The sequence below is a fragment of the Macrotis lagotis genome, chromosome X (assembly GCF_037893015.1).
Source record: "Macrotis lagotis isolate mMagLag1 chromosome X, bilby.v1.9.chrom.fasta, whole genome shotgun sequence".
Taxonomy (NCBI): domain Eukaryota; kingdom Metazoa; phylum Chordata; class Mammalia; order Peramelemorphia; family Peramelidae; genus Macrotis; species Macrotis lagotis.
This window is the reverse complement of record NC_133666.1, coordinates 699,850,200-699,876,264: the sequence shown is the minus strand read 5'-3', so window position 1 is coordinate 699,876,264 and position 26,065 is coordinate 699,850,200. Positions and strand designations below refer to the sequence as shown.

At 40.2% G+C, this 26,065-nt stretch overlaps 1 protein-coding gene and 1 pseudogene across 1 annotated transcript; one reads left to right on the top strand and one right to left on the bottom strand.

Annotated features, from left to right (window-relative positions):
- The window catches only part of LOC141499640 (vomeronasal type-2 receptor 26-like), an 841,716-nt pseudogene that overhangs the window by 171,394 nt on the left and 644,257 nt on the right, over nt 1-26,065 (top strand).
- Nucleotides 12,020-25,293, bottom strand: LOC141497104 (uncharacterized). The gene is given in 5 exon segments (XM_074199701.1): nt 12,020-17,901; nt 23,416-23,511; nt 24,023-24,149; nt 24,859-24,909; nt 25,241-25,293. Coding segments are annotated over 4 exon segments (2,109 nt in total). The 5' UTR covers nt 24,871-24,909; nt 25,241-25,293; the 3' UTR covers nt 12,020-16,027.

The window sequence follows — 26,065 nt, the reverse complement described above, 5'->3', positions numbered from 1 at the left end:
TTGCCTTGCAAAAACCTTTAAAAAGGCAATTAAGGGAGGTAGAGGAAAAATTGGGAGGAGAAATGAGAGCAATGCAGAAAAATCAGGAAAACCAAATCAACAGCTTGGTGAAAGAAATACAAAAAAAAAAATACTGAAGAAAATAATATGTTAAAAACCAGTTTAGGCCTAATGGAAAAAACAAAACAAAAGGCAAATGAGGAAAAGAATACCTTAAAAAGCAGAACTGGCCACCTGGAAAAGGAGATAAAAAAGCTTTCTGAAGAAAATAACTCCTTCAAATGAAGAATGGAACTAAAGGAAGCTGATGACTTTGCAAGAAATCAGGAAGAAATAAAACTCTTCTAAAAAAGCCAAAAATTAGAAGAAAATGTGAAATATCTCATTGAAAAACAACCAACCTCGAAAACAGATCCACAAGAAATAATTTTAAAATTATTGGGCTACCTGAAAGTCATGACCAGGAAAAGAGCCTAGACTTCATTTTTCAAGAAATAATACAGCAAAATTTCCCTGAGATCCTAGAAGCAGAGAGTAAAATAGAAATTGAGGGAATTCACCAGTCACCTCCTAAAAGAGATGCCAAAAGAAAAACTTCCAGGGATATTATAGCCAAATTCCCAAACTCCCAAATCAAAGAGAAAATTCTAAAAGCTGCCATAAATAAACAATTCAACTACTGAGGCTCCATAATCAGGATTACACAGGATCTGGAAGCATCTACATTGAGGGCTCATAGGGATTGGAATATGATATTCCAGAAGGCAAAAGATCTTGGTTTACAACTGAGAATCAACTACCTAGCAAGACTGAACATCCTCTTTTGGGGAAAAGATGGATTTTAAATGAAACAGGGAACTTTCAAACTTTCCTATTGAAACAACCAGAGCTGAACAGAAAGTTTGATCTCCAGGTACAGGACTCTGGTGAACCATAGAGGGGGTGGAAGAGAAGGACTAACAATGAGGAACTTAATGATATTGAACTTTTGTATTCCTGCAAGGGAAGAAGATATTGGAAAGGGGGAAGGCAAGGGGGAATGAGTGAGCCTTCATTCTCATCAGAAATGATTCAGAAAGGAAATAACATACACACTTAATAGGGTGAGGAAATCTATCTTACCCTAGAGAAAAATAAGAAGAAAAGAATGAGATAAGGGGGAATGGGGGGAGGGAAGGGGGGAATAGGTGATAGAAGAGAGGGAAGATGAGGAAGAGGGTACTCAGATACAACACATTTTTGGACAGGACCAGGATGAAAGGAGAGAGAGAATAGAATAAATGAGAGTGGAGAGGAATATACCAATTAATATGAACATCATAATTCTTTCCACAGGCTGCTAATTCTGCTGGCAGAATTAAAGGAAGTGATTAGATGTTTTTTCTGAACCAAGTCTGACTGAGCAGGTTGGATGGGTCAGGTTCAAAATTCAGCATAAAATGAGACTCTTGTATTCCATCAAACCATGAACAAAATGATTCTTATTTAGTCATGGCAAGGGAAAGGTATCTTTTAAGAACACAGTGTTGATCCTGTTGAACCCAGCTTTTTTTTTTAGGATTTTGCAAGACAATGGGGTTAAGTGGTTTGCCCAAGGCCACACAGCTAGGTAATTATTAAGTGTATGAGGCTGGATTTGAACCCAGGTACTCCTGACTCCAGGGCCAGTGCTCTATCCACTGTGCCACCTAGCCACCCCAAACCCAGCTTTACTGTTCTAGTTTTGATCATGCTGCTGGTCTGGGGCTCTGAAGCTTCAGAGAGCAACCTTTGGTTTTTCTACTGAGATGACAGGAAAGCTGTGTGCTCTGTTCAAGCAAGATAAGCCTTGATGTTCAATGCCTTTTTTAAGGATGTATTTTTAAATTTTATTGTCTAATTTTAGTATTTTCTTTTTTTTAATTTTGAGTTCTTGATTCTCTCCCTCCCTCCCACCTACTGACAAGGCAAGGAAAATGATATCAATTATACATTTGAAATTGAAAGCATTTTCATATGAGCCATATAACAAAAAAGCAAGAAAAATTAAGCAAGTGAGAAAATTGTACTTCAGAGTTCATCAGTTTTCTCTCTGGAGGTGGAAAGCATTTTTTCATCTTGAGTTCTTTAGAGTTTTGTGAGATGATTGAGTTAATTGGAATAGCCAAGTCTTTCACAATTGATCATTTTACTACTTTACTCTTTCTCAGTACGTTGATTTCCCAGTTCTCACTTTTCTTAGCATCAGTTCATACAAGTATTTCAGTTTTCTTATGAACTCAACCTCCTCCTCATTTCTTATAGTATAATAATACTCCATCACTATCAGATATCAACTTATTCAGTTAATCTTCAATTGAATATTCCTCCAACTTCCAACTCTTTGGCTAATATAAATATTTTTTTTTCCTTTCTCTGATCTCTTTGGGATGTATCCTTAGTAATGGTATTGCTGGGTCAAGGGAAGGCATAAGCATAATTCCAAATAGGGTATAGTTTGGGCAAATTGGGCAGAGTTCCATATTGTTCTTCAGAATAATTGTACCAGTTCATGACTCCAACAACAGTTTATTAGTCTTCTTATTTCTCTCTCCCCCTCTGGCATTTGTCATTTCTGAAAGGTGTGAGGTTGTTCAAAAGAGACTTTCCTAGTTTGTTTTGTTGATAGAGATCTCCCAGTCAAAAGTTTACCCTCACTTAGAGGTAAAAAATTGACTCAAAGCTATGGGGAAAGTCCAACCTCCAGTGAAGAGAGAGTTCCTTGGAGAGAGATTACTGGGGTAAATGTCTCATCATAGCCACTGGATGTCATCAACTGTCACAATAAAAAATCGTGCAAAGAGAAACTGATTTACCAAGTTTCAAGCATGTACAATTTATTAGTATGACTATCAAGTACCAATAAATGAAATCCAAGGCCCCTCAATAGTCAAGGACCCCTCTGACACAGCAACTCTTTCATACAGTTTCAATGATAGTAGATTATATAGAATATCAAAAATGGTTTGATGAGGTAAATTGGATTTGAGGCTGTGACTGGTCTGACTAGAGATTGGCTATATTAGACTTGACTCAGAGGGGGAGTTTCCATAATCTAGCTATAACCAGAAGAAAGGAAAAAAGTTTGACTGACATCTTCTGGAAAGTCCCATGATGGGCAAATATCTTATTACCAGGTTGGCCCATAGCTAATGATTGGTCCACATGACTAGAGGTCTATGGGGAAGCATGCACCTCCTGTCAGAAAGGTGATCGACTCAGTTGTACTGAACTTACGCAAGAATCTTTTCTATATCGATGCTAACTGATGCTAAATGATCACACATGTAGTGAATTTACTTCATTTTTGGGAGCTAACCCTTTTTTACTTTTGGGTCACAGTTCCATATTACTTTCCAGAATGGATGGATCAATTCATACCTTTATCAACAGTATATTAGTGTGCCTGTTTTCTCATAGACTCTTCCAACAGTTGTAATGTGGGGGAGCCCTTCTAAGATGGGTGATAGAAGACCTGCCTCTACCACTCCTCAGCTGTCATTCAACAATTTGCCCTCATTTTCCTTACTTGTGAAAAGAGAAAGTTGGAATATTATCTATTAATAATATCTGAAGAGCCTTCTAGTACTAATATTCTTCCATTCTCTGAGTCAGCTCATCTAATGAATGAATTTCATTCAAGAGACCTAATAGTTTTCACTCTAGGACCACAAATATACTGCATGTCACAGAGAGGTGCTGCAATGTATCTGAAAGAATGATGGTCTTGGAGTCAAACACCCTTATATGGAGCAAGTTAGTATAAGGCCTCTTATTTTTTTTGAGATAAACTTTTTTAATTTTATTTTTTCCAACTACATATATAGTTTTCAACATTCATCCTTTTTTTTAAATTTAAGACAATGGGATTCAAGTGACTTCTCAAGATCACACAGCTAGGTAATTACCACCCAGCTGCCCCCAACATTCATCTTTTTTGTAAACTTTTGAGTTCCACATTTTTCTACCACCCTCTCTTTGCTCCCCCCTCCCCATGGCATCAAATAATCTCATATTGATTGTAGTTGTGCATAGTTGGTGAAATTGTGAACTTATCTAAACATTTTGAAAAATAATTTGGAATTTTGACCAAAGGGCATGCCCTTTGACCTAGCAATTCTAGTACCAGGTTTGTACCCTAAAGAAATCAAGGGGAAAAAAAGAAAGTGACCTATTTGTACAAAATATTTATAGAAGCTCTTTATTGGTGGCAATAAATTGGAAATTGGGCATATGTCTATCATTTGGGGAATTGCTGAACAAGTTGTGGTTTAGATTGTATGTGGTATATGATAGAATGTTATTGTTCCATAAAAAATGACAAGCAGAATGGTTTCAGAAAAACCTGAAAGGCCTATATGAATTGATACACAGTGAAGTGAGTAAAACCAGGAGATCATAGTACACAGTAACAGCAATTTTGTAATGATGATTAATTGTGAAAAACTTAGCTGCTCTGATCAATTCTATCTGAAGAATTCATGAAAAAAACTATCCACCTTCAGAGAGAACTGAAGGACTCTGAACACAAATTGAAGTATTATTTTTTCACTTTATTTTTCTTGACTTTATTTTTGGCGACATGATTAATATGGAAATATGTTTTGCATCATTTCACATGTATAATTGATCTATTGCTTGCCTTTTCAATGGCTGGAAGAGCTGGAGGGAGAAATTGGAACTAAAATTTAAAAAAATAATCCTCAAAATAAATAATTTTTAAGAGAAATTATAGGTAATTATGGAGAGTGCAATTTTTGTTTGGAAGTCTGAAAGCAGAGTTTTTAGAAAAGATTAAGTAATAACCAATTTTTACATCTAAGTAGAAAAAAATGGAGACTACCATGGAAAAGATAGAAGTATTAACTCCAAAAATTCAGACCATGAAAAACCTAATGATATTTTTCTTTTATTTCACTGAGGGAAATCACCAATATTGTGTTTTCTGATGAAGCCCTTTACCCAAATTCCTGCTAAGCTAATGGCCATCTATGTGAAAGAGTCAGTTATTAGGCTCTGGGAAATTTTTAGATAAATGGCAGACAGAATTCAAGCAAGGTCATGAAAGCAAACCCTTATCTAATTGTCAAATTAAAAAAAAATTTAAAGCTAGTTATGGATTGTACATCTTCCATTCTTTTCTTTATTATACTTCCTTCACATCTTATATCAATTTCATTGATCAGAGGTGTACTTGCCTCTTTTATATGTGATAGTCCTACCCTTCTTTTCCCTTACTACCAGGGTATTCTTTTGTCTCACCTCTTAACTTAATTTTTTTATATCATCCCATCATATTCAATTTACATGTGAGTCCTCTGTTTATATATACTCCTTCTAACTGCCCTAATAATGAGAAAGTTTTTATGAATTGTTAGTATCATCTTCCCATGTAGGAATGTAAACAATTAACTTTATTAAGTCCTTTATGATTTCCCCTTCATGTTTATCTTTTTATGCTTCTCTTGAGTCTTTTATTTGAAAGTTAAAATTTCTATTCAACTCTGGTCTTTTCATCAAGAATGCTTGAAAGTCCTCCATTTCATTGAATGTTCTTTTTTCACCCTGAGGAATTATACTCTGTTTTTCGGAATCTTGGTTGTAATCCTAGCTCCTTTGCCTTCTGAAATATTATATTCTAAACCTCAAATCCTAGAAGCTGCTAAATCTGGTGTTATCCTGACTGGCTCCATGATATTTGAATTGTTTCTTTCTGAGTGCTTTCAATATTTTCTCCTTTATCTTGTAGCTCTGGAATTTGGCCGTAATATTCCTGGGAGTTTTCATTTTGCAATCTCTTTCAAGAAGTGAACACTGAATTCTTTCCATTTCTATTCTACCTTCTGTTTTTGGAATACCAGGGCAGTCTTCCTTAATAATTTCTTGAAAGGTGATATCTAGACTCTTTTGTGATCAGGTTCTTAGGTAGACCAATCTATTTTCTAGGTCACTTATTTCTCCATTGAGATAATTCATGTTGTCTTCTAATTTTTCATTCTTTTGTTTTATTGTTTCTTGATTTATCATAAAGTCATTAGCTTCCATTTACTCAACTCTAATTTTTAAGACATTATTTTCTCAAAGAGCTTTTGTATTTCCCTTTGCATTTGGCCAGTTCTGCTTTTGAAAGCATTCTTCTCATTAGCATTTTGTACCTCTTTTACCAATCACTCTATTGATTTTTTGTTTTGTTTTTTTGGTTTTTTTGCAAAGCAATGGGGTTAAGTGACTTGCCCAAAGTCACACAGCTAGGTAGGAGGTTATATTTGAAATCAGGTCCTCCTGATTCCAGGGCTTATCCACTTTGCCATCTAGTTGCTACTCTATTGATTTTTAGGGTGTGTTTTCTTTAGTATTTTTCTTTTTGTGTCTCTTTTACTAATCAATTTATACTTTTACCCCAAGATTTCAAAATCCTTTTTGAGCTCTTCAATGACCTGAGGCTAATCCATATTTTTCTTAGAGTTTTGACTTTGATGTTGTCTTCTGGCTATATGACTTGATCTTCCTTGTCACCATAGTAACTTTTTATAGTCAGAATTTTTTCCTGTTGTTTGCTCATTTTCCCCAACCTATTTCTTGACTCTTAATTCTTTGCTAAAGTAGGGCTCTGCTTCCAGGGTGGAGGGTACACTATCCCAAACTTCAGGAGTTTTGTGCAGCTATTTCTAGTGATACTTCTAGACCTATAAGTTTTCAGTTCTTTCAATGTGGTTTTATTTATTTTTTAATTAATTTTTTAATCTAATATTTATTCTCATTTTGTACAAATAATTTTTTACATTAGTAAAATATTCTCGTTTAAGAGTAAATGAAATACCCCCATAAATATAGACTTGATTGAGTGATAAAGTAAAGGGGAGAGAAATAAAAATAAAAATTAAAAAAATAATAGTAATGATTGTAGGTATGGCCAGGTGGCACAATGGACGGAGCACCAGCCCTGGAGCCACGAGCACCCAAGCCCACATCTGGACCCATACGCCCAACAATCATCCAGCTGTGTGACATGCAAGCCACCCGAACCCCACTGCCCTGCAAAAACCATAAAAAAAGAAAAAAAAGACCCAAAATAAAATAAAATAGTAATAATAGTAGGGGTGCTGGGTGGTGGACAGAGCATTGGCCCTTGAGCCAGGAGCACCCGGGTCCAAATCTGGCCTCAGACACCCAAGGATCACCCTGCTATATGGCCCCAGGCAGGCTACCAAGCCCCATTTGCCCTGCACCCTCCCAAAAAAAAAATAATAAAAAATGTGCTTGAGTCTTTGTTCCACCAACAACAACTCTGTCATTGGTGAATCACATTCTTTATGATAAGTCCATCACAAAAGTTACTTCCATATTTTTCCACCATTGCCATTGCTGATTGCAACTCCCTCCTTTTGTATTTCTCCACTACCATGTACTATATTTTCTCTCTCCTTTCATTGACTCTGCCATAGGGTAGCTGAGTGGCATAGCAGACAGATCTCTGGCCCTGGGGCCAAGAGGCCCCATGCCTCCATACCATCCCTTAGGCCCAGCATCCACCTGGCCCTATGGTCCCAAACAGGCCATCCAATCCCAGCCCCTTGCAAGAAGTAAAAAAGGAAATGTGTTATATCTGACCACTCTCTCACCATGGTCCATCCTCTCCTCCATCATTCACATCACCACCCCTTCCCCTTGTCCCTCTCTCTCCTTCTTCCTCCAGATGACTATACCCCATTGAGTATATATGCTGTTTCCTAGCCACCTCTAATGAGAGCAAAGATGCCCTCATTTGCCCTTGCCTTCCACCCTTCCATATCATTGCAATAGCTCATTGTAATAAAGAAAAATCTTATATGAAATATCTTGGCCTATTCCCCCTCTCCTTTTTCTTTCTCCCATTACATTTCCCTTTTTTTCTATTGACTCCATTTTTACACCATATTTTATCTTCAAATTCAGCTTTCTCCTGTGCTTCATCTATAAAATCTCCTTCTACCTGTTCTGTTAATTGAGAAGGTTCATATGAGTATTATCAGTGTCATTTTTCTATGCAGGAATACATTCAGTTCATCCTCATTAAGTCCCTCATATTTTGCCCTTCTCCTCCAATCTCTATGCTTCACCTGAGTCCTGTATCTGAAGATCAAACCTTCTGTTCAGCTCTGGCCATTCCAACAGGAACAGTTGAAATTCCCCTGGTTCATTGAAAGTCCATCTTTTTCCCTGGAAGAGGACATTCAGCCTTGCTGGGTAGTTCATTCTTGGCTGCATTCTAAGCTCTTTTGCCTTCCAGTATATTGTATTCCAAGCCCTACGAGCTTCCAATGTAGTTGCTGCTAAGTCCTGTGAGATCCTGACTGCAGCTCCATGATATTTGAACTGTGTCCTTCTGGCTGCTTGTAATATTTTCTCTTTGGCTTGGGAGTTCTGGAACTTGGCTATAATATTCCTAGAGGTTGATTTTTTTGGGATCTCCTTCTTGGGGGGTTTGGTGGATTCTCTCCATTTCTATTTTGCTCTCTGCTTCTAGGATATCAGGGCAATTTTCCTGTAGTAATTCTTTGAAAATGATGTCAAGACTCTTTTCCTGATCATGACTTTCAGGTATTCCAATAATTTTTAAATTATCTTTCCTAAGTCTGTTTTCCATATCAGTTGTTTTTTCAATGAGATATTTCACATTTTCTTCTGATTTTTCATTTTTTCGGTTTTGAAGTATTGATTCCTGATTTCTGGCAAATTCATCAATCTCCCTGAATTCTATTCTTTGTCTGAAGGATCTGTTCTCCTCAGGGAGTTTTCTTATCTCTTTTTCCATCTGGCCAATTTTGCTTTTTAAAGCATTCTTCTCCTCCATAACTTTGTGAACTGTTTTATCCATTTGACCTAAGCTGGTTTTTAGCATGCTATTTTCTGCAGCATTTTTTTGGATTTCCTTGACTAGGCTGCTGACTTCATTTTCATGTTTTTCCTGCATCTCTCTCATTTCTTTTCCCATTTTTTCTTCTAATTCCCTCATTTGATTTTCAAAGTCTTTTTTGAGCTCTGTCATAGCCTGAGCCCAATTTCTGTTTTTCTTGGAGTTTTTAGATGCAGGAGCTTGTGCTTCCTCATCTTCAGACTGAGTGTTTTGATCCTTCTTGGGCTCATATGCAAAATATTTCTCAATGGTGTTCCTCTTTTTTCTCTGCTTGCTCATTTTCCCAGCCTGAGCCTGGTTTGGTGTGCTTCCTGAGCTTTTGGGTCACTCCCACAAGTGTCTCAGTATGTGAGGCTCTGTCCTCCCTCTTGGTCTGTGAATGACCATATGTGCCCCCCTCTGCCACAGGGCTAAGGTGTGGGTGGCCCTGACATTCTATTGGGGGGCCTAGACTGTGATTAGGATCTGAATGTGGTCAGAGCCCCAGAGTCCTGTTCGAGGGGCAGAGGACAGAGCTCTGTAGTCTCTCTCTCTCTCTCTTCACTCCCCTCCTTAGGTTCAGTGGGCTTTGGCTTACCGGCTCTGCCTGCTTCTGTTCCTGGAACTTGGTTATGCTGGCCACTGCTTGCTGTGTGCCCTGAAGGCTGGGCTCCACATGCTCACTCTGGCAGAGGTCCCCCGCTGTTCCCCCACTTTGTGCCCGGTGCTCCCCGGGGTGTAGTTCAGGAGACTCCCCCACTGTTGTGAGCCGCAGCTCCCAGCACACTGGGACTGCCTCTGGGAGGCTGAAGTTCTTTCGCTCTGGCAGGCCACCCCCTGGCAGTCCGCCCCTCTGACCCCAGGGAGCAGAGTCATTCTGCTTTTTTCCAGGTTACCCTGAGTAGGAGAACTGCCTCCCTGGGTCCCTCTGTGGGTTCTGTCTCTTGAAAATTTAGTTAAAGTCCTTAGCTTATGAGTTTTATGAGAGAGCGCATAAGACAGGATCCCTTCTTGTCACCATCTTGGCTCTGCCACCCTCAGAAGTCAATGTGGTTTTATAAAGAGATGTGTTTACTACTCTCCTGGCCTGTGCTCTGGTCTGTGACTACCCAGAATCACACTTTTCTGATATGGAAACATGACAAGGGTTCCTGTTCCACTGTGGTTCCTCTGTGCTAGTGCTCCTCTGTGCCCTGGGATTGTCAACCAGGTCTGAGACCTGGATCTGATTATGTACAAAGCACCAGAGTCTTACCTCCACTGACAGCAGAAACCCTTAAAATCTTTTGACCAGTTTTTTAACTCCCTTACTCTCTGTAGGCTGAGAGATCTCGAAGCAAACACCATTGATTCAGTCATTCTCAAGGCCTACTTCTGATGTGGTGAGGCTTGGTTTGCTGTGATGTGACCTGCAAGTCACATCCACCCTCACCAGGTACTATAGACCTTTCCTGCTGACTTTTTTTTTCCCTTTGGTTTTTGCAAGGCAATGGGATTAAGTGACTTGCCCAAGGTCACACAGCTAATTATTAAGTGTCTGAGGTCGGATTTGAAGTCAGGTCTTCCTGACTCCAGGGCTGGTGCTCTTTCTACTCGTCCTGCTGATTCCCCCCCTTTTTACTTGTTTTTTGAATTTTACAGTTCCCCCCCCATCTTGCTTGCCTCCCTCCACTTCCCCAATGAAGGCAGTCTGATAGTCTTTACATTGTTTCCAAGCTATACAATGATCAAAATTGAATTTATTGATGGGGAATCAAGCTAAAGAAGAAAAGATTTAGGGAGGACACGAAAGATTTTCAAGAAGGGCTGACATCTGGAAGAAAGATTGCACTTATGTCACTTGACCCCTGAGAATAGAATTAGAAACCTTCCTTCAAAAATGAAGTAGAAGAAGCAGAGACTTCAATCTAATATTGGAGGAGGAAGCTGCCTGGTAATGAGAGTTGTAATTTAGCTGAATGTTCTCTAGCTGTATGTACAGATGCAGGTTTGTCAAATTGTATCACACATATAGTGACTGTGATGATTACTGGGGATGATGGTGACAATGTGAGCCCTTTACCAAAGCTTGGATATAGAGAATTTGCAGAAGGAATTTCTTAAGCAAAGAATGATCTACTGAAGAGAATTGACTTGGTAGCTGATGAACATCTCAAGGTGGATGCCAGAATCTACTCTTATGCTTTGGCACTGAAGTATGTTAATGCAAAACCCTTTGAAGTATCATTCCTGAAATTCTGAGACCGGCTCAGACTCACCTCTAGGTTTTTATAAAAGAGGTCAATCTTAAAATTGAATTTGTTGAGAGAGAAATTATATCCTTAAGGAATAAAAAAAAATATGAGATAGCAAAATTACATAATAAGATAGCTTTTTTAAAAAAAAAATTTATATTAAAGGTAATAGTCTTTGGTCTTTGTTTAAACTCCACAATTCTTTCTTTGGATATAGATGGTATTCTCCATCTGCATTGTCCCTAGTTGTTGCACTGATGGAATGAGTGAGTCCATCAAGGTTAATCATCAACCCCACCTGTTAGGGTGTACAGTGTTTCTCTGGTTCTGCTCATCTCCCTCAGCATCAGTTCATGCAAATCCCTCCAGGCTTCTTTAAATTCCCATCCCTCCTGGTTTCTAATAGAATAGTAGTGTTCCATGACATACATAGACCACAATTTGTTAAGCCATTCCTCAATTGAAGGACATTCACTTTAATTTCCAATTCTTTACCACCACAAACAGGGCTGCTATAAATATTTTTGTGCAAATGATGTTTTTACCCTTTTTCACAGTCTCTTCAGGGTAGCAATACCAGTACTGGTATTGCTGGATCAAAGGGTATGTACATTTTTATTGCCCTTCCAAATTGCTCTCCAGAAAGACTGGATGAGTTCAGTTGTACCAAAAATCTCCTGCTGACTTCCAAGTTGTTTTTGACTAGAAAATTATTTTGCCCCTTCCTTTTGTGAGTTATGCTGTTTTATGGCCTTATTTAAAGGTGTTTGGAAGGGTTTGGGGGAGAGCTCAGGCAAATCCTTGTCTTTTCTTTATTTTGACTCCCTCTCCAATTAATGTTTGCATTATGGAAGAGATCACATTATGCAATTACATTATTATGAGATTGTATTACATTTGTCAGGATTTTTTGCCCTAATATGTGGTCATTTTTTTGTGGTGATATATATTTTTCTATTCCCATTCAATATTTCTCAGTGTACTATTATATATAGGTTTTCCTAAATTCTTTTTAGGTCCTTTATTTATTTTTTGGTAAGATTTATCTATGTCTAACTCATTCAATGTGTCCTTTAAGAATTAAGATATCTGTTGAGTACATATGTTTAGTATTACCTTTGATTCATTGTCTATAGTTCCTCATAGCTTATTTCTTGTAATTAGATTTACTTTTTACTGTTTTTCCCCCTTGGATCATGATTACCACTTCTGACTTTTTTACTTTTGATATAACAAGAGATTCTATTCTATCCCCTTATATTAATGAATAATTATATTAATTCAACATGTTGGATTCTGGTTTCCAATTCAAGCTGCTATCCTCTTCTGTTTAGAGGTGAGTTCACTCCATTCCCATTCTCAATTATACTTCCCTCCATCCTATTTTATCCTTTTTTGTCTTTTTTATGCCTGTTCCTTCTTTAAATGATTGTTTTGGTTATGATTAATTCTCCCCTTATTTTCCCCACCTCCCTTCTGTTTTTCTATGGGGGAAAACGTATTTCTGTACAGAACTATGTTTGCATATATGTATTCTTCCCTCCTTTGAGGTAAGATGAGAGGTTCAAATGTTACCTTCCTTCAAGGCACAATCTCATTGCCATGAGCCTGTTAGTCACAGCTTTTGGTAGGCATTTAAGATTGTTGACTAGATTAATTTTAATTACAAAATGGTACTCCCTTTCACTGTGGTCACTCAAGAAAAATGTGGATCTAGCTCTGATTTCATTAAGCTGGCCTTCATTTATGGCCTTGTTTTGCTCAATGCTGCTATTTGAATAGGATACCTGCCAAGTTCTCTTGCAAGAAGTGCTGTTTGTCTTTGTGGAAATTGAATCTTGTATTGCCTACAATTCACTGATGGTGAGTGGAATCGTCTTTGAAAAAGTTTTGTAAATTTTTTTTTTTTGTATTTAGATCACAGGGTGGGATCCCCTGCCTGCTATGGTAATCAGGCCAGGATTGGGTAAGGCAATTTTTAGGGCACCTTTTCTAGCCCCTTCCTCACACCAGGAGGTGAGCAGTGCAATCTTTAAAAGGGCTGCTTAGACATTCAAGGGCCTGCTGAATCTCACTACTACTTCTAGGAAAGACACTAAACTCTAGGCTGCCTGTGTGCTACAGCTCTCAGGGTATTTGCACCTGCTGCTTCAAGACTTTGAGATAGAAATGGTAAAGTGGCATGGATGTTTTTGACTCATGCATAAATTGGATTTAAGTGAGGCAGAGTTGCATGAAGTTGTCAACCTCACTCTCTTCCAAAGTCATCATTGTCCAGTGGCAAGACAGAATCAAGACAGCTGGTGATGCCTCTAGATACTGTGGATAACCTTGGCATCTTCCATATCTAACCAAGCTCTAAGCACTCCCCAATGGCTGCTTCAGTTGCCTTCATGGCCATTGGAATGAATTGTTCACATCTGCCCATTCTACTAGTGGAGGACTTCACATACTTAAGGTAGCTACCCTCCCAGCTCACTGGATGGGTTTGAGATCCCTCAGCTACTCTCAACTAGGTTTGGCCTGTCTGCTGAAAAAGTTACTGAGGTGTGCATGCTACAGCTTCTTGGAGCCACAGGTGAGTCAAGTGACTCAGGTGGATACAGAATACAGAAGCCCTCACATCATAAGTAACAGTCTTCCTTGAACACACCCTATACCCCATGCAAGGAAACTGAATCACTTCCAATTAAATTGTTTAGGAAAATTCTGAAGATTACTTGGCAGATAAGATACCAGACACTGAGGTCCTTTCTCAAGCTAAATTGGCAAGCATTCAAACATTACTAGAGTGCAATGGGCTGGCCATGTTGTTCAAATGCCAGAAGTATGCTTGCCAAAAAGACTATTTTATGGAGAACTCAAACAGGGCAAGTGCTCACAAGATCAGAAGTGACACTGAGACACTGGTACAGGACCACCCAGCATGGTGTGCCCTCATCAGAGAGGGTGCTGCACTCTATGAGCATGGCAGAATTGAGGTGGCTCAAAGGAAACATGAGATATGTAAATTTAGAGTAACCACCCTAGGTTGTTCACATGAATTTTCTGTGCCAACCTCTGGTAGGGCATTCTGAGTTCCTATTGGTCTGATCACTCACAGCTGGACACATTCTAACTCATTTCTCTAACAAAGTGGTCTTTTTCAATAACAAAGGACAAGAACCATAGATTTCTACTTTCACATCTCAATTATGTGAAATAAATTTCCCTGCTCTTCCTCTTTTTCCTCTAGAAAATAAACATTTATTAAGTGCTATGTGCCAGATACTATGCTAAGCAAATACAAAAAAAAAATCCTCCTAGCCCTGAAGGAGCTTACAATCTAATGGGGAAAGAAGACACAAAAAGAAGCTAAAAAACAAGGTGGGGGGGCAGGATATGGGGAAAGGCTCCCAAATTGATGCCATAGTGACATCCCAAAGTAGTGCAAATGGGCAAGAAATGAGATGTTCGAGATGAACTCCCACATTAAATGGAGATCTGAGAGTTCTTGAGTCCACTCTTCAAACAGAAGGGCAGAGGGAAATGAGGTGGTGTATGAAAGCTGATGGAATTTTGCAGGATATTTTCTCAGTAATAAGTTTCCTGGAACTTGGTCAAGAATTTAGAGAAGTCTGATTCCGTGCATTCTTCCTCTACTTTTCCACCTCCCACTGTATTCCTCTCTCCCATTCTTTCCATTCCAAGATCATCAAAACACAACACCCATAGGCCCTCAGTCAAATTAGACTCCCTCTTTAGGATTACATGTATCATCCCTCCATAAAACAATATAAGTAATCTAACTTTATTCCATTATGATTGTATACTCCATGTCTATTTTTTATGCTTCTCCATTTCTAAGTTAAAATTTCTTGACTTCTGCATTTCTAAGTCAAAATTTCTATTCAGATACAGTGGAAGTTCTTGACTGTAAGCTTAGATTATTTGCCTTCTAGAATATCATAATCCATGTCCTGGTGGCTACTAAATCTTGTACAATCCTGATTGTGGTTCCATGATACTTGTATTCTTTCTTTGTGGATGCTAGAATTTTTTTTTAATCCTAGGATTGATTTTTGGCTACAATATTCCTAGGAGTTTTCATTTTGAGTCTTCTTTCAGTAGGGAACCAGTGGATTCTATATCAATTTTTCCCTCTGGTCCTAGAGGTAGTTTTTAAGATTTTCTGAAATCATATCTACGCTTTTTAAGTCATTTTTTTGTTAGAGTGAACAATGATTGTGGGTGATTTCCAAGACCATTTATTTTCGCTGACATCTCATTTTTTCTCAGCCTTCTGACATTTTACTATTTCCGTTTCCCTAAGTCTCCATGAGCTGGAAAAATGATTCATTATAACTTTTTCTTGCATTTTTATAAAATAAGAATTTTTGGTCTAGTGCATTTACTAGATGATTGTGCAGATTGAATAGGTGAGTTAGCCTGTATTTTTTCCTCTTGTTCCATCACTTTGGTTCCATCTTTGAATCTTCTAAAGTTGAAAAAGCCCTGTCCTTACCTTTTAGCATCCTTTCATTAATGTTTTCTCCCTTGCATTAATATGTTGATGCCAATTAACAGATATTCTCAAGGAAATAATTTTTCCACATTCATGTTTTTCTTGTATATGAATATTTTGATGGTGAACAAGGTGAGCTAAAGCAAAAGGCCTTCCCACAATCACTGAATTTAAAAGGTTTTTCTGCAGTTTTTCAGAATCCTATTTTGTTTGTATGTATATAGTTGGATCTGTTTTCTGACTGCAAGCATTCCTACATTAAAAATACTCACAAAGTGTTTTTCCATAGACAGAAGGTTTTAGAGATAAATTTTTTTCAAATAGGACTTCTCTGATGTTAAGATTACTGCTCTGCATAACGATGTTCCCACATTCATTACATACTTAAGGTTTCTATCAAGTATGAATTCTATGACATGGAATAAGTATTGTCTTTTGAATAAAGTTCTTCCCATTTTAGCTGCATTCATAAAGTTTCTCTCCAGTATGTACTTTTTGATGCTGAGTAAGTTCAAGAGACCAAAGGAAAGTCTTTCCACATTCATGACATGCATAAAGTTTCTCTCCAGTATGAATTCTCTGATGTCTTCTAAGGTATGAATTCTGGCTGAAGGTCTTCCCACATTCATTGCATTCATAAGGTTTCTCTCCAGTATGTGTTCTCTGGTGCTGAGTAAGATCTGCTCTCTTACAGAAGGCCTTCCCACATTCATTACATTCATAGGGTTTTTCTCCAGTATGAATTTTCTGGTGATGACTAAGATTAGAACTGCAGACAAAGGCTCTGCCACATTCACTGCATACATAAGGTTTCTCTCTAGTATGGATTCTCTGATGGTCAATAAGGTGTGATTTACAGCGAAAGGTCTTACCACATTCATTGCACTTATAAGGTTTTTCTCCAGTATGTGTTCTCTGGTGCTGACTAAGATTAGTGCTCCGGACAAAGGCCTTCCCACATTTAGTACATTCATAAGGTTTCTCCCCAGTATGAATTCTCTGATGAACTATAAGGTATGAATTTTGACGGAAGGCTTTCCCACATTCATTGCATTCAAAAGGTTTTCCTCCAGTATGTGTTCTCTGGTGCCGAGTAAGTCCAGTGGACCGGAGAAAGGCCTTCCCACATTCATTACATTCATAAGGCTTCTCTCCTGTATGAATTCTCTGATGTCTTCGAAGGTATGAATTCTGCTGGAAGGCCTTTCCACAATCATTGCACTCATAAGTTTTTCTTCCAGTATGTTTTTTTTGGTGTCGAGTAAGTTCACTGGTCCGGAGGAAAGCCTTTCCACATTCATTACATATGTAAGGTTTCTCTCTAGAATGAGTCCTCTGATGCTCATTAAGGTGTGAATTACAGTTGAAGGCCTTCCCACATTCATTGCATTTATATAATTTCTCTCCAGTATGAAGTCTCTGATGTTTTTTAAAACATGAAGTCCTGCGAAAGACCTTCCCACATTCATTGCATTCGTGAGACTTTTCTCCAATATGTATTCTTTGATGTCGAATAATTTCATAGCCCCTTAGAAAGGCCTTCCCACATTCATTACATACAAAAGGTTTCTCACCAGTATGAATTCTTTGATGTTCAGTAAGCTGTGACTTCCAGTGAAAGGCCCTTCCACATTCATTGCATTTGTAAGGTTTCTCTCCACTATGAATTTTCTGATGTTTCCTGAGATAAGAACTCTTTTGGAAGGCCTTTCTGCATTCAGTGCATTCATAAATTTTTTCTCCTCTGTGAATTCTCTGGTGTAGAATAAGTTCAGTGTCTAGGAGGAAAGTTTTCCCACATTCTTTACAATCAGAAAATTTCTTTTCAGTATGTAGTTTATGTTTTTCAATATGGTCAAAATTATAGTTAAAAGATTTCTGACATGTACTGTCATTAGAAAATATTTTCTTTAGATAAGTTCTATACTGTTTTATATCTGAATATTTTCTGAAGCTCTTTTTCTGTCTATTATATTTATGAAGAAGACTCTTTCCTACAAAAAATCGCTTCGGTGGCAGTAGACAAGAACTTTTGTCATCTTTATAGTCATGGACACTCACTTCATTGGAGGATTTCCTTTTAGTGATTTTTATTTGGCTTAAATGTTGATCGTCCTTGTTCTGCTTCTTTAACCTTGAATAACAATCCCAGCCTCCCCTCAACATCAAGATCCAAGGAGCATCCCTCAAGAGTCTTTTCTTGGATGATTCTTCCACTGTAAGGCCAAACTCTGGAGTTAACTCTTTGATTTGAAGCCTAGTGTCTGAATCTGAAAGAAATAAAAATAGTAAATAACTTCTTTCTCCTTTTAAGAATTTCTATTTTGTTTCCTAATTATCTTGATATCATTCATTCCAAAGCTGTAGTCAATGGCTGTATTTATTCAGTCTGTGTAATTTAGGAGTCACATATTTTTTCTGTATTTCTATTTATCCTTCCTTATGACAAGTTCTATTTCATTGCTATACCACTATTTATTCAGGCAATCCCCTCTGCAATCATCAGAGGAGAACAAAGTAGCCAGAAAAATTTCTATAGCAAAGCTTATGACTTTTATGATAGGGTAGAGTCCTAATAATGTAATCACAGGTGAAAGAAAATGAAGGGTTTTAAAGCAGTTTTATTTTATTTATTTCAAAAATACTACATCAATTGATAGCTCTACCAGGAGTATAAATCATCTTGTGTTTCCATACCATTTGAAATAATTCTATTTAAAAAAATCTATTTATGATAATTTGGGGGTGGGTACAAAGAAATATTTCTCAAAGATGTTTTAATTTGTAGTTCCTTGATAAATTAACACTATTTTATTAAATTATTGTTGGGTTCTGGAGTCTCCTTTTTTTTAAAATCAAGAAATGTCTGTTTGGGCAGAGTCAGGATAGCAGAGAAAAGGCAGGAATTTTCCTGTGCTCTCCCCCAAACTCTTCCAAACACCTTTAAATAAGACCATAGAATAAATCCCAAAGCAGGATAACCTACAAAAGACTGGGATGAAATAATTTTCCAACCAAAGGCAACTTAGAAGGTTGGCAGGAAAGGTCTAAGAGGGCAGCACAGCTTAATGCATGAATGACTGAATCAGCAGTGGCTGCTTCCAGATCTCTCAGCCTACAGATGGTAAAGGAATCAAACAACCCACCAGAAGGAGATTGTAAGTGTCTCTTGGTTGGCAATAGAGGCAGAATTGCTTTTACATATTCAGATCCAGGTCTTTGTCCTGGTTGCCAATCCCAGGGCAAGGAGGAGCACTAGCACACCAGAGTTTGACCCTTATCATAGTTTCAAGGCAGAAGAGTATGCTTCTCATTATTCACAAACCAGGACACAGACTAGGAATGTAATAATAATTTCTCTCTCCTTAGATAATACCACATTGAAAGAACTGAAAACTTACAGGTCCCTAGAAGTATCTCTGGAAATAGCTACATAAAACCCCTGAAGCTTGGGACAATCTGCCTTCCATCTTAGAAACAAAGCCCCATTTTAGCAAAGAGTTACAAGTCAAGCAATAGGTTGGGGAAATGAGCAAACAACAGAAAAAATTCTGATTATATAAAGTACTATGGTGACAAATTCAAAACATACTCAGAAGACAGGAAAATCAAAATTCCTATATCCAAAGTCTCAAAGAAGAATATAAATTGACCTCAGGTCATCAAAGAGCTCAAAAAAGATTTGAAAAAATCAATTAAGAGAGGTAGAAGAAACATTAGGAAGAAAAATGAGAGTGATGCAAGAAATTAATGAAAAAATATAAAGGAGGAACAAAAAAATTACTGAAGAAAATGACAGCTCAAAAACAGACTAGGACAAATGTTAAAGAGGTAGAAAAAGTCAATGAGAAGAATGCCTTGAAAAGCAGAATTGAAAAAATGGGGAAAAGGATACAAAAATTCACTGAAGAGAACTTCTTAAAAAATGGGATTGGTGGTGGCAGCTAGGTGGCACAGTGGATAAAGAATTGGCCCTGGAGTCAGGAGTACCTGAGTTCAAATCCAGCTTCAGACACTTAATAATTGCCTAGCTGTGTGACCTTGGGCAAGCCACTTAACTCCATTGCCTTAAATAATTTTTTTTTTAAAAATAGGATTGGCCAAACTGAAAAGATGAACAAAAGCTCATTTAAGAAAATAATTCCTAAAAAAATGGGCAAGTGAAAGGTAAGGACTCTACGAGACATAGAGAAACAATAAAACAACCACAAAAAATGAAAAAAAGGAAGATAATATGCAAACAATTGACCTGGAAAATAGATCCAGGCAAGATAATTTTAAAATTATTGGACATCCTGAAAGCTATGATCAAAATTTAAAAAAAAATAACTACACATGATCTTTCAAGAAATTACCAAGGAAGTGGCACTGGGTGGCACAGTGAATCGAACACTGGTCCTGGAGTCAGGAGGACTTGAATTCAAATCCAGCCTCAGACACTTAATAATTGCCTGGCTGTGTGACCTTGGACAAGTCAAAGGCATGGCCATGATCTTAAATTAAAAAAAAAATTTAAAACAAAAGGAAAATTGCAGAGGGTAAAACAGAAATTGAAAGAATGGACTGATCTGATCACCTTCTGAAAGAGATCCCAAAATGAGAACTCCCAGAAATATGATAGCTAAATTCCAGAGCTCCTGGGTGAAGGAGAAAATACTGCAAGCATTATGGAGCTATAGTCAGGGTAACACAAGATTTAGCAGCTTCTACAAAGAAGGATTGGAATATGATATTCCAGAGAGCAATGGAGTTTGGATTACAATCAAGATTCACTCAGAAAAAACTATGTATAACCCTTTGGGGGTGGGGAGATGGATATTCAATAAAATAGAGGACTTTCTAAAATTCCTGATGAAAAGAACAGAGCTGAATAGAAAATCAGATTTTCAAATGCAAGACTCAAGAGAAGAATAAAAAGGTAATTAGGAAAGAGAAACCATGGGGATTTTTTTTTTTGCAAGTCAATGGGGTTAAGTGATTTGCCCATGGTCATACAGCTAGGCTATTATTAAGTGTCTGAAGTCAGCTTTGAACTCAGGTCCTCCTTACTCCAGGGCCAGTGCTCTATCCACTGTGCCTAGCTGCCCAAACCATGGGGACTTCATAAGGGTAACCTGTATACATTCCTACATGAATAAATAATACTAAGAAATTTGTCATTATTAGAACAATTAGGAGTACATATCTATCTATCTATCTATCTATCTATCTATCTATTTATCTATCTAGTAGGGATATGTCAAGAATCATTGTTTTTATAAGGGGGTGTGTGTGTGTGTGTGTGTGTGTACATACATAAACAGAAAAAAAGAACTTCTTTCCTGGTGCAAAGATTTGGAAATTGAAGGGATGCCCATCAACTGGGAATGGCTAAACAATTTGTGGTATGATTGTGATGGAATACCATTGTACTATAGGAAATGATGAGTTAGATGCTCTCAGAAAAACCTGGAAAGACTTACATGAACTGATTTTAAGTGAAATGAGTAGAACTAGAACACAGTACACAATAACAGCAATATTGTTATTTGATCTACTATGAATGATTTGGCTATTCTCAGCAATACAATGATCCAGGATAACTCTGAAGGATTTATGATGAAAAATGCTATTCATTCCCAGAAAAGAACTGATGATATCTGAGTACAGATCAAAGCATAAAACTTTCTTTAAAAAAAACTTTCTTTATGCTTTTGGGGGTTTTATTTTGATCTTTTTTTCTTTTACAACATGATAAATATGAAAATTTTTTTCATGACTACACATGTAAAAACTATATCAAATTGCCTGTTTTAATGACAGGGCTGGGAAGGGAAGGAGAACATTTTAAACTCAATTTTTAAAAATGAATATTGAAAACTATTTTACATGTAATTGAGGAAAAATAAAATACTAGTTAAAAAAATGAAATGGCTTCTGATGTGCTTGAAACATTTATCTACCGGTAAATGGATTATAGCCTGATTTATGTTCACTTATTACCCATTCTGTAGTGATGTGAGTTAGATGCCAAGTCTTTGGGAATATAATGTGTGAATACATAGTAGTAACAGGTACAAAACAGTTCATAAATTCTTTGACCTAGTGATGTTCCTATTGGGGGGGGGTATTCTAAGGGAAGCAATGAAAGAAAATAAAGGCCATTTCATATAAAACCAACCAAATTCAAAAATATTGTTTGTAATAACAGAGCTGAAAAGAAGCCTGTATTGTCTAACCTGCATAACTGGGTTTTCCCACTAAATTTAAAGGGATATGCAAAGAAATATGGAGAAAAGGATGGCATTGTTGAGAAATACAAGATCAGAAGTCATTCAATAATTACACAGGGCAAAGAAAATAACAGAATTCTAAAACTAGGGAACAGAGAAAGATATCACAAGGGGGATGTTTCTTCTTATTTCTTTCAAGTTAACATTTACAAGAATGTTCTCAAGAGAAGCAAGACAGGCAATGTTGAATACATTTAGTTCTGGATGAAGAGTTTTCAACAATAATAACATATTCTAGGTTTCTCTGATACAAACTGATGTTGAGTCCAATGATTTCTCAGGACAAAAAAGTAGATTCAACAACTTTATTCTCATAAATTTTCTCTCCAAAGTTTTCAGTCTGATGTCAAATAACCCATGCTTTTTTAGGGAACAAGTTCCTTTGTCTTTGGCTTTTTTAAGTTTTTGGCCACATTTCTCACTTCAAATCAGGAAAAAATGAAGGGGTTTCTCACCTCCACTTCATCCTTACATCAGTCAACTATTGTTTCTATTCCATTTTCTTGTACTAGAATGGAGCTGAAGCAGTTTTTATGTGGATCCTATTTAGGCAGACTTCCTTCTACAGATAATCACAGGATGGAATATTCAGGGTTGGACAGGGCTTGGAGGCCATGAAGCATAGTGTTGTGACAGCACTCAAGTCTTATTCAGAATCACAGAGGAAAGGCGTGTTAGGCACGGTTAGAATCCATCTAATTCTACATTCCATCATGGAGCCCATCAGTCTGTCTTAGGGTGACACCCCAAGCTTTTGTTCCTGACAGCCTATGCATAGGCACTCACTTTAGGGATGCTGATTTTTCTCCCTTGTTCTCTACATTGCTCTAATGCCTCTCTACATGACATCAACTAAGTTTCCGTGAACTTACAGATAAAAGGATTAATCTCTTATTGGGATGGTGCAAATGCAGAAATATCCAATTAGTTTGGTATAGTCTCTCACCTAAGAGATAAACAGAAAATGCCCAAGTACCGCTGCTGTAAACATGATCTCATGTACACATGTACAAAGTGACAGGAACATCTCAGAATTTAATCCTTTGCCCTCCTCTCTCTCTAGGAATAGTGGAATGCTAGAAGAATTCAGAGGGCAGTACAAGAGACAGCTGAAGGATGTTCCGGTTGGTGTTTTTAGGAAACACAGTCAGTAGAGAATGCGTTCATCATTACTGGTAGAAAGCCTAGGAAGCGTGTCCCATTCAGGTATGGGTTGGAACAGGTAAGGATCTGATCCTTTTCTGTTCTGAGATTCAAGGATACTATGATAAAGTATTGACTAAAGGAAAGGAAAGAAAGAACTAACCCTTCTGAGCTTTTTCTGAGCCAGAGGAATGAGAAAAGTCAGCTAGTTCAGGGTTTGGGGAAGTTGCTATGCTACAAGAGAGATGATGTCAGGCATTCTTCACGGGTGAATAGAACTGGAAACTAGCTCCCTGTCTACACACACTAGGAATGCCTCTCTGAGCTATTGTATAAAATAATCCAGTCAACTGGTTTTTACTCACTCACCTAGACAGCTGCTTCTTGGAAATCGGCCCTCCGGGATCCAAGGTGTCTCCCCTCGCTCCAACTGAGAGATCACATCTGGTTTGGCAACCACAAAGCCTGGTCGATGGAAAAAGTAAAGTGGTAGAGAGTGAGAGATCCCTCAGAATTGAATGCTACCTCTCCCTAACCCCCGTCCAGGAATGGTGGGAATGCTAGGATAATCCAGAGGGCAGTACAGGAGACATCTGAAGGATGTTCTGGGGGTGTCCCCAAGAAACATAGGGAAATGGGTCACAGTGCAGTTTTGGGCTACGAAAGAAAATAGGTTCATATAGCACAACTTTTTGCTAAGATGATTTGGAATTTTTTGGTCTTCAGAGACCTGCATTAGGCATTTAGGGAGATACTCTGGTTTGAAGGTACAGAGACAATGACGTCCAAGTTTCCGGTTTAACAAAAGCCAGAACCTTATTGTGGACCGTTGAGAATCCTGTTTCTTGGCCACGAAAGCATTTTTCAGTCACTTCTCTTTTCAACCTGCCAAAGAATCCCAGCTAAACAAGGAACACCCTCGGCATTTACACCGGGAGGACACGTTCCGCTTCAAGGCCCAAGGGGGCCTCCTCACCCAGGCTGACCAGGGTCCGGTAGTTGTCCAGCATCACCTCTCGGTACAGCTCCTTCTGGGCGGGGCCCAGGTGCCGCCACTCCTCCCGCGTGAAGTCCACGGCCACGTCCCGGAAGGTCACGGATACCTGAAACATTCATGCACAGGGTTTCCCCGGGGGCATCCACCCGTGAACCGCCGTGGGGGTGGGACCAAAGGCGCAGGAGGCCGGCCGCAGCCGCTCAAGCCAAGCCCTGCTCCTTCCTCCGAAATTCCCGAGCAGAAGCTGCGGCCGGGATCTGCAAACAGGCTGGGAACCTCCCGCGCCCGGGCGAGGGGCGAGGGGCGCGCGGGGGTGCGGGGTGTGCGGGGTGCGCTTAGGGCGAGGGGTGCGCGGGGGGTCGAGGGGGCCCGGGGGGTGCGGGGGCGCGGGGTGCGCGGGGGGCGCGGGGTGCGCAAGGCGCGGGAGGGGGCGCGGGGTGTGTGAAGGGCGAGGGGTGAGCGGGGGCGCGGGGTGCGGGGTGTGCGAAGGGCAAGGGGTGCGCGGGGGGGGGGGGCTCGGGGTGCCTGGGGGCGCGGGGTGTGCGAAGGGCGAGGGGTGCGCGAGGCGCGGGGGGCGCGGGGGGGGCGCGAAGGCCGTGGGACGACGCGGGGGTACACGAAGGGCGGGGCGCCGAGGGGTCGGGGGTGCACGAAGGGCGGGGGGCCGGGGGGCCGTGGGCGGAGTGGGGGCGCGGTTCCTGCCCAGGGCCTGGGCCGCGGGGCTGCGGCGGCTGGATTCGAACCCCGGCCCTGCAGCGCGGGCTCCTGCAGGCCTCCCCTCCCCCAGCTCCGGCCCCTCGGGGGCCCGCACTCACCGGGGGCGCCATCGCCCCTTCCTCGCGCGTCGCCGCGGGCCGCAGGGTCCTCTGTGGGGAGGAGGGGAGCCATGAGAGGCGGGAGTGGGGCGGGGGCGGGGCTTGGGGGCGGCGGCCTCTCCCATTGGCTCAAGCCGAGAAAAGGAGGGCCGTGGGCAGGGCACGCCCACGGGGCTCCCAGGGGACCAATAGGCGCTTCTCCAAGCCGAAGGGGCGGAGGGAGGGCAGTGCGCAGGCGCACCGCGCGTCCCTCCTGCCCGCTCAGCAAGGCAGGCTAGCCCGGGGCTGAGCGCGCCCGGGGGGGCCGGGAGGGCCCCGCGGGGCCGGCAGCCCGTCCGGCCGCTCCCCCTTCCCACCCAGGGGCCAGGCGGCCCCGCCTCACCTCCGGGGAACAGATTCCCAGCTTGGGGACCCCTGCGGGACTGAAGTGACTGGCAGGACAGAAAGGGGTCGGGCAAGCGGAAGTGACGTCGCTCAAGTTGGCGTACTTCCCGCTGTGCCTTCTGGGAAGCGTAGTTCGGCGGGCCGGGGAGTTCGAGGCCCGGCGCGTGCTGAGTCTGGCGCTCTGTAAGCTCGTGCTTGCAACCCCGGGCACCCCAAGTCATGCTGCCCACAGACTAAAAAAAAAAAAAGCCGAGACCCTGAAGCCCCCCGAGACGACTGCATGGGGCCAGGCCTTACTCGTGGCAGCCCTTGGGCCAGCGTCTGGAAAGTGACGGGTCCTGAGTTCAGTTTCCTCATCTGTCGCGTGGAAGTCTGCATTCTACCAACACTTGCCTTTCCAGCCTTGTGACCCTATCGCTAGATTCCAGAGCTCCCTGTGTGAGGAGCAGCTGACCAGCCCTACCAGCTCAGGGCCTGGCCGACTAGCCTTTATGGAGATGTTTAGAGTGGCACTGTGGGGCGGAGGAAGGCTCCTCGGAAAATGCAACTGTGGAAGTGACCCCCAGAGAGTCAGCCTCTCTCTCTCTCTCTCTCTCTCTCTCTCTCTCTCTCTCTCTCTAGTTAGCAAGCTCCTGCCCCACCAAGATATTCCCTGGGCATGAACTCCATTAGACCATCAGAATGTGAGTTTGGAAAACAGGGAATGGCTCTTGCCTCTTTGTAACTGCTTAATAAGTGCTGATTCATTGAACAGCCTCACTGACAGTCTCCTTTGCCACTGCTAATCTTGCCCCAAAGTTCTGGAAAACTCTGTAGATGGATG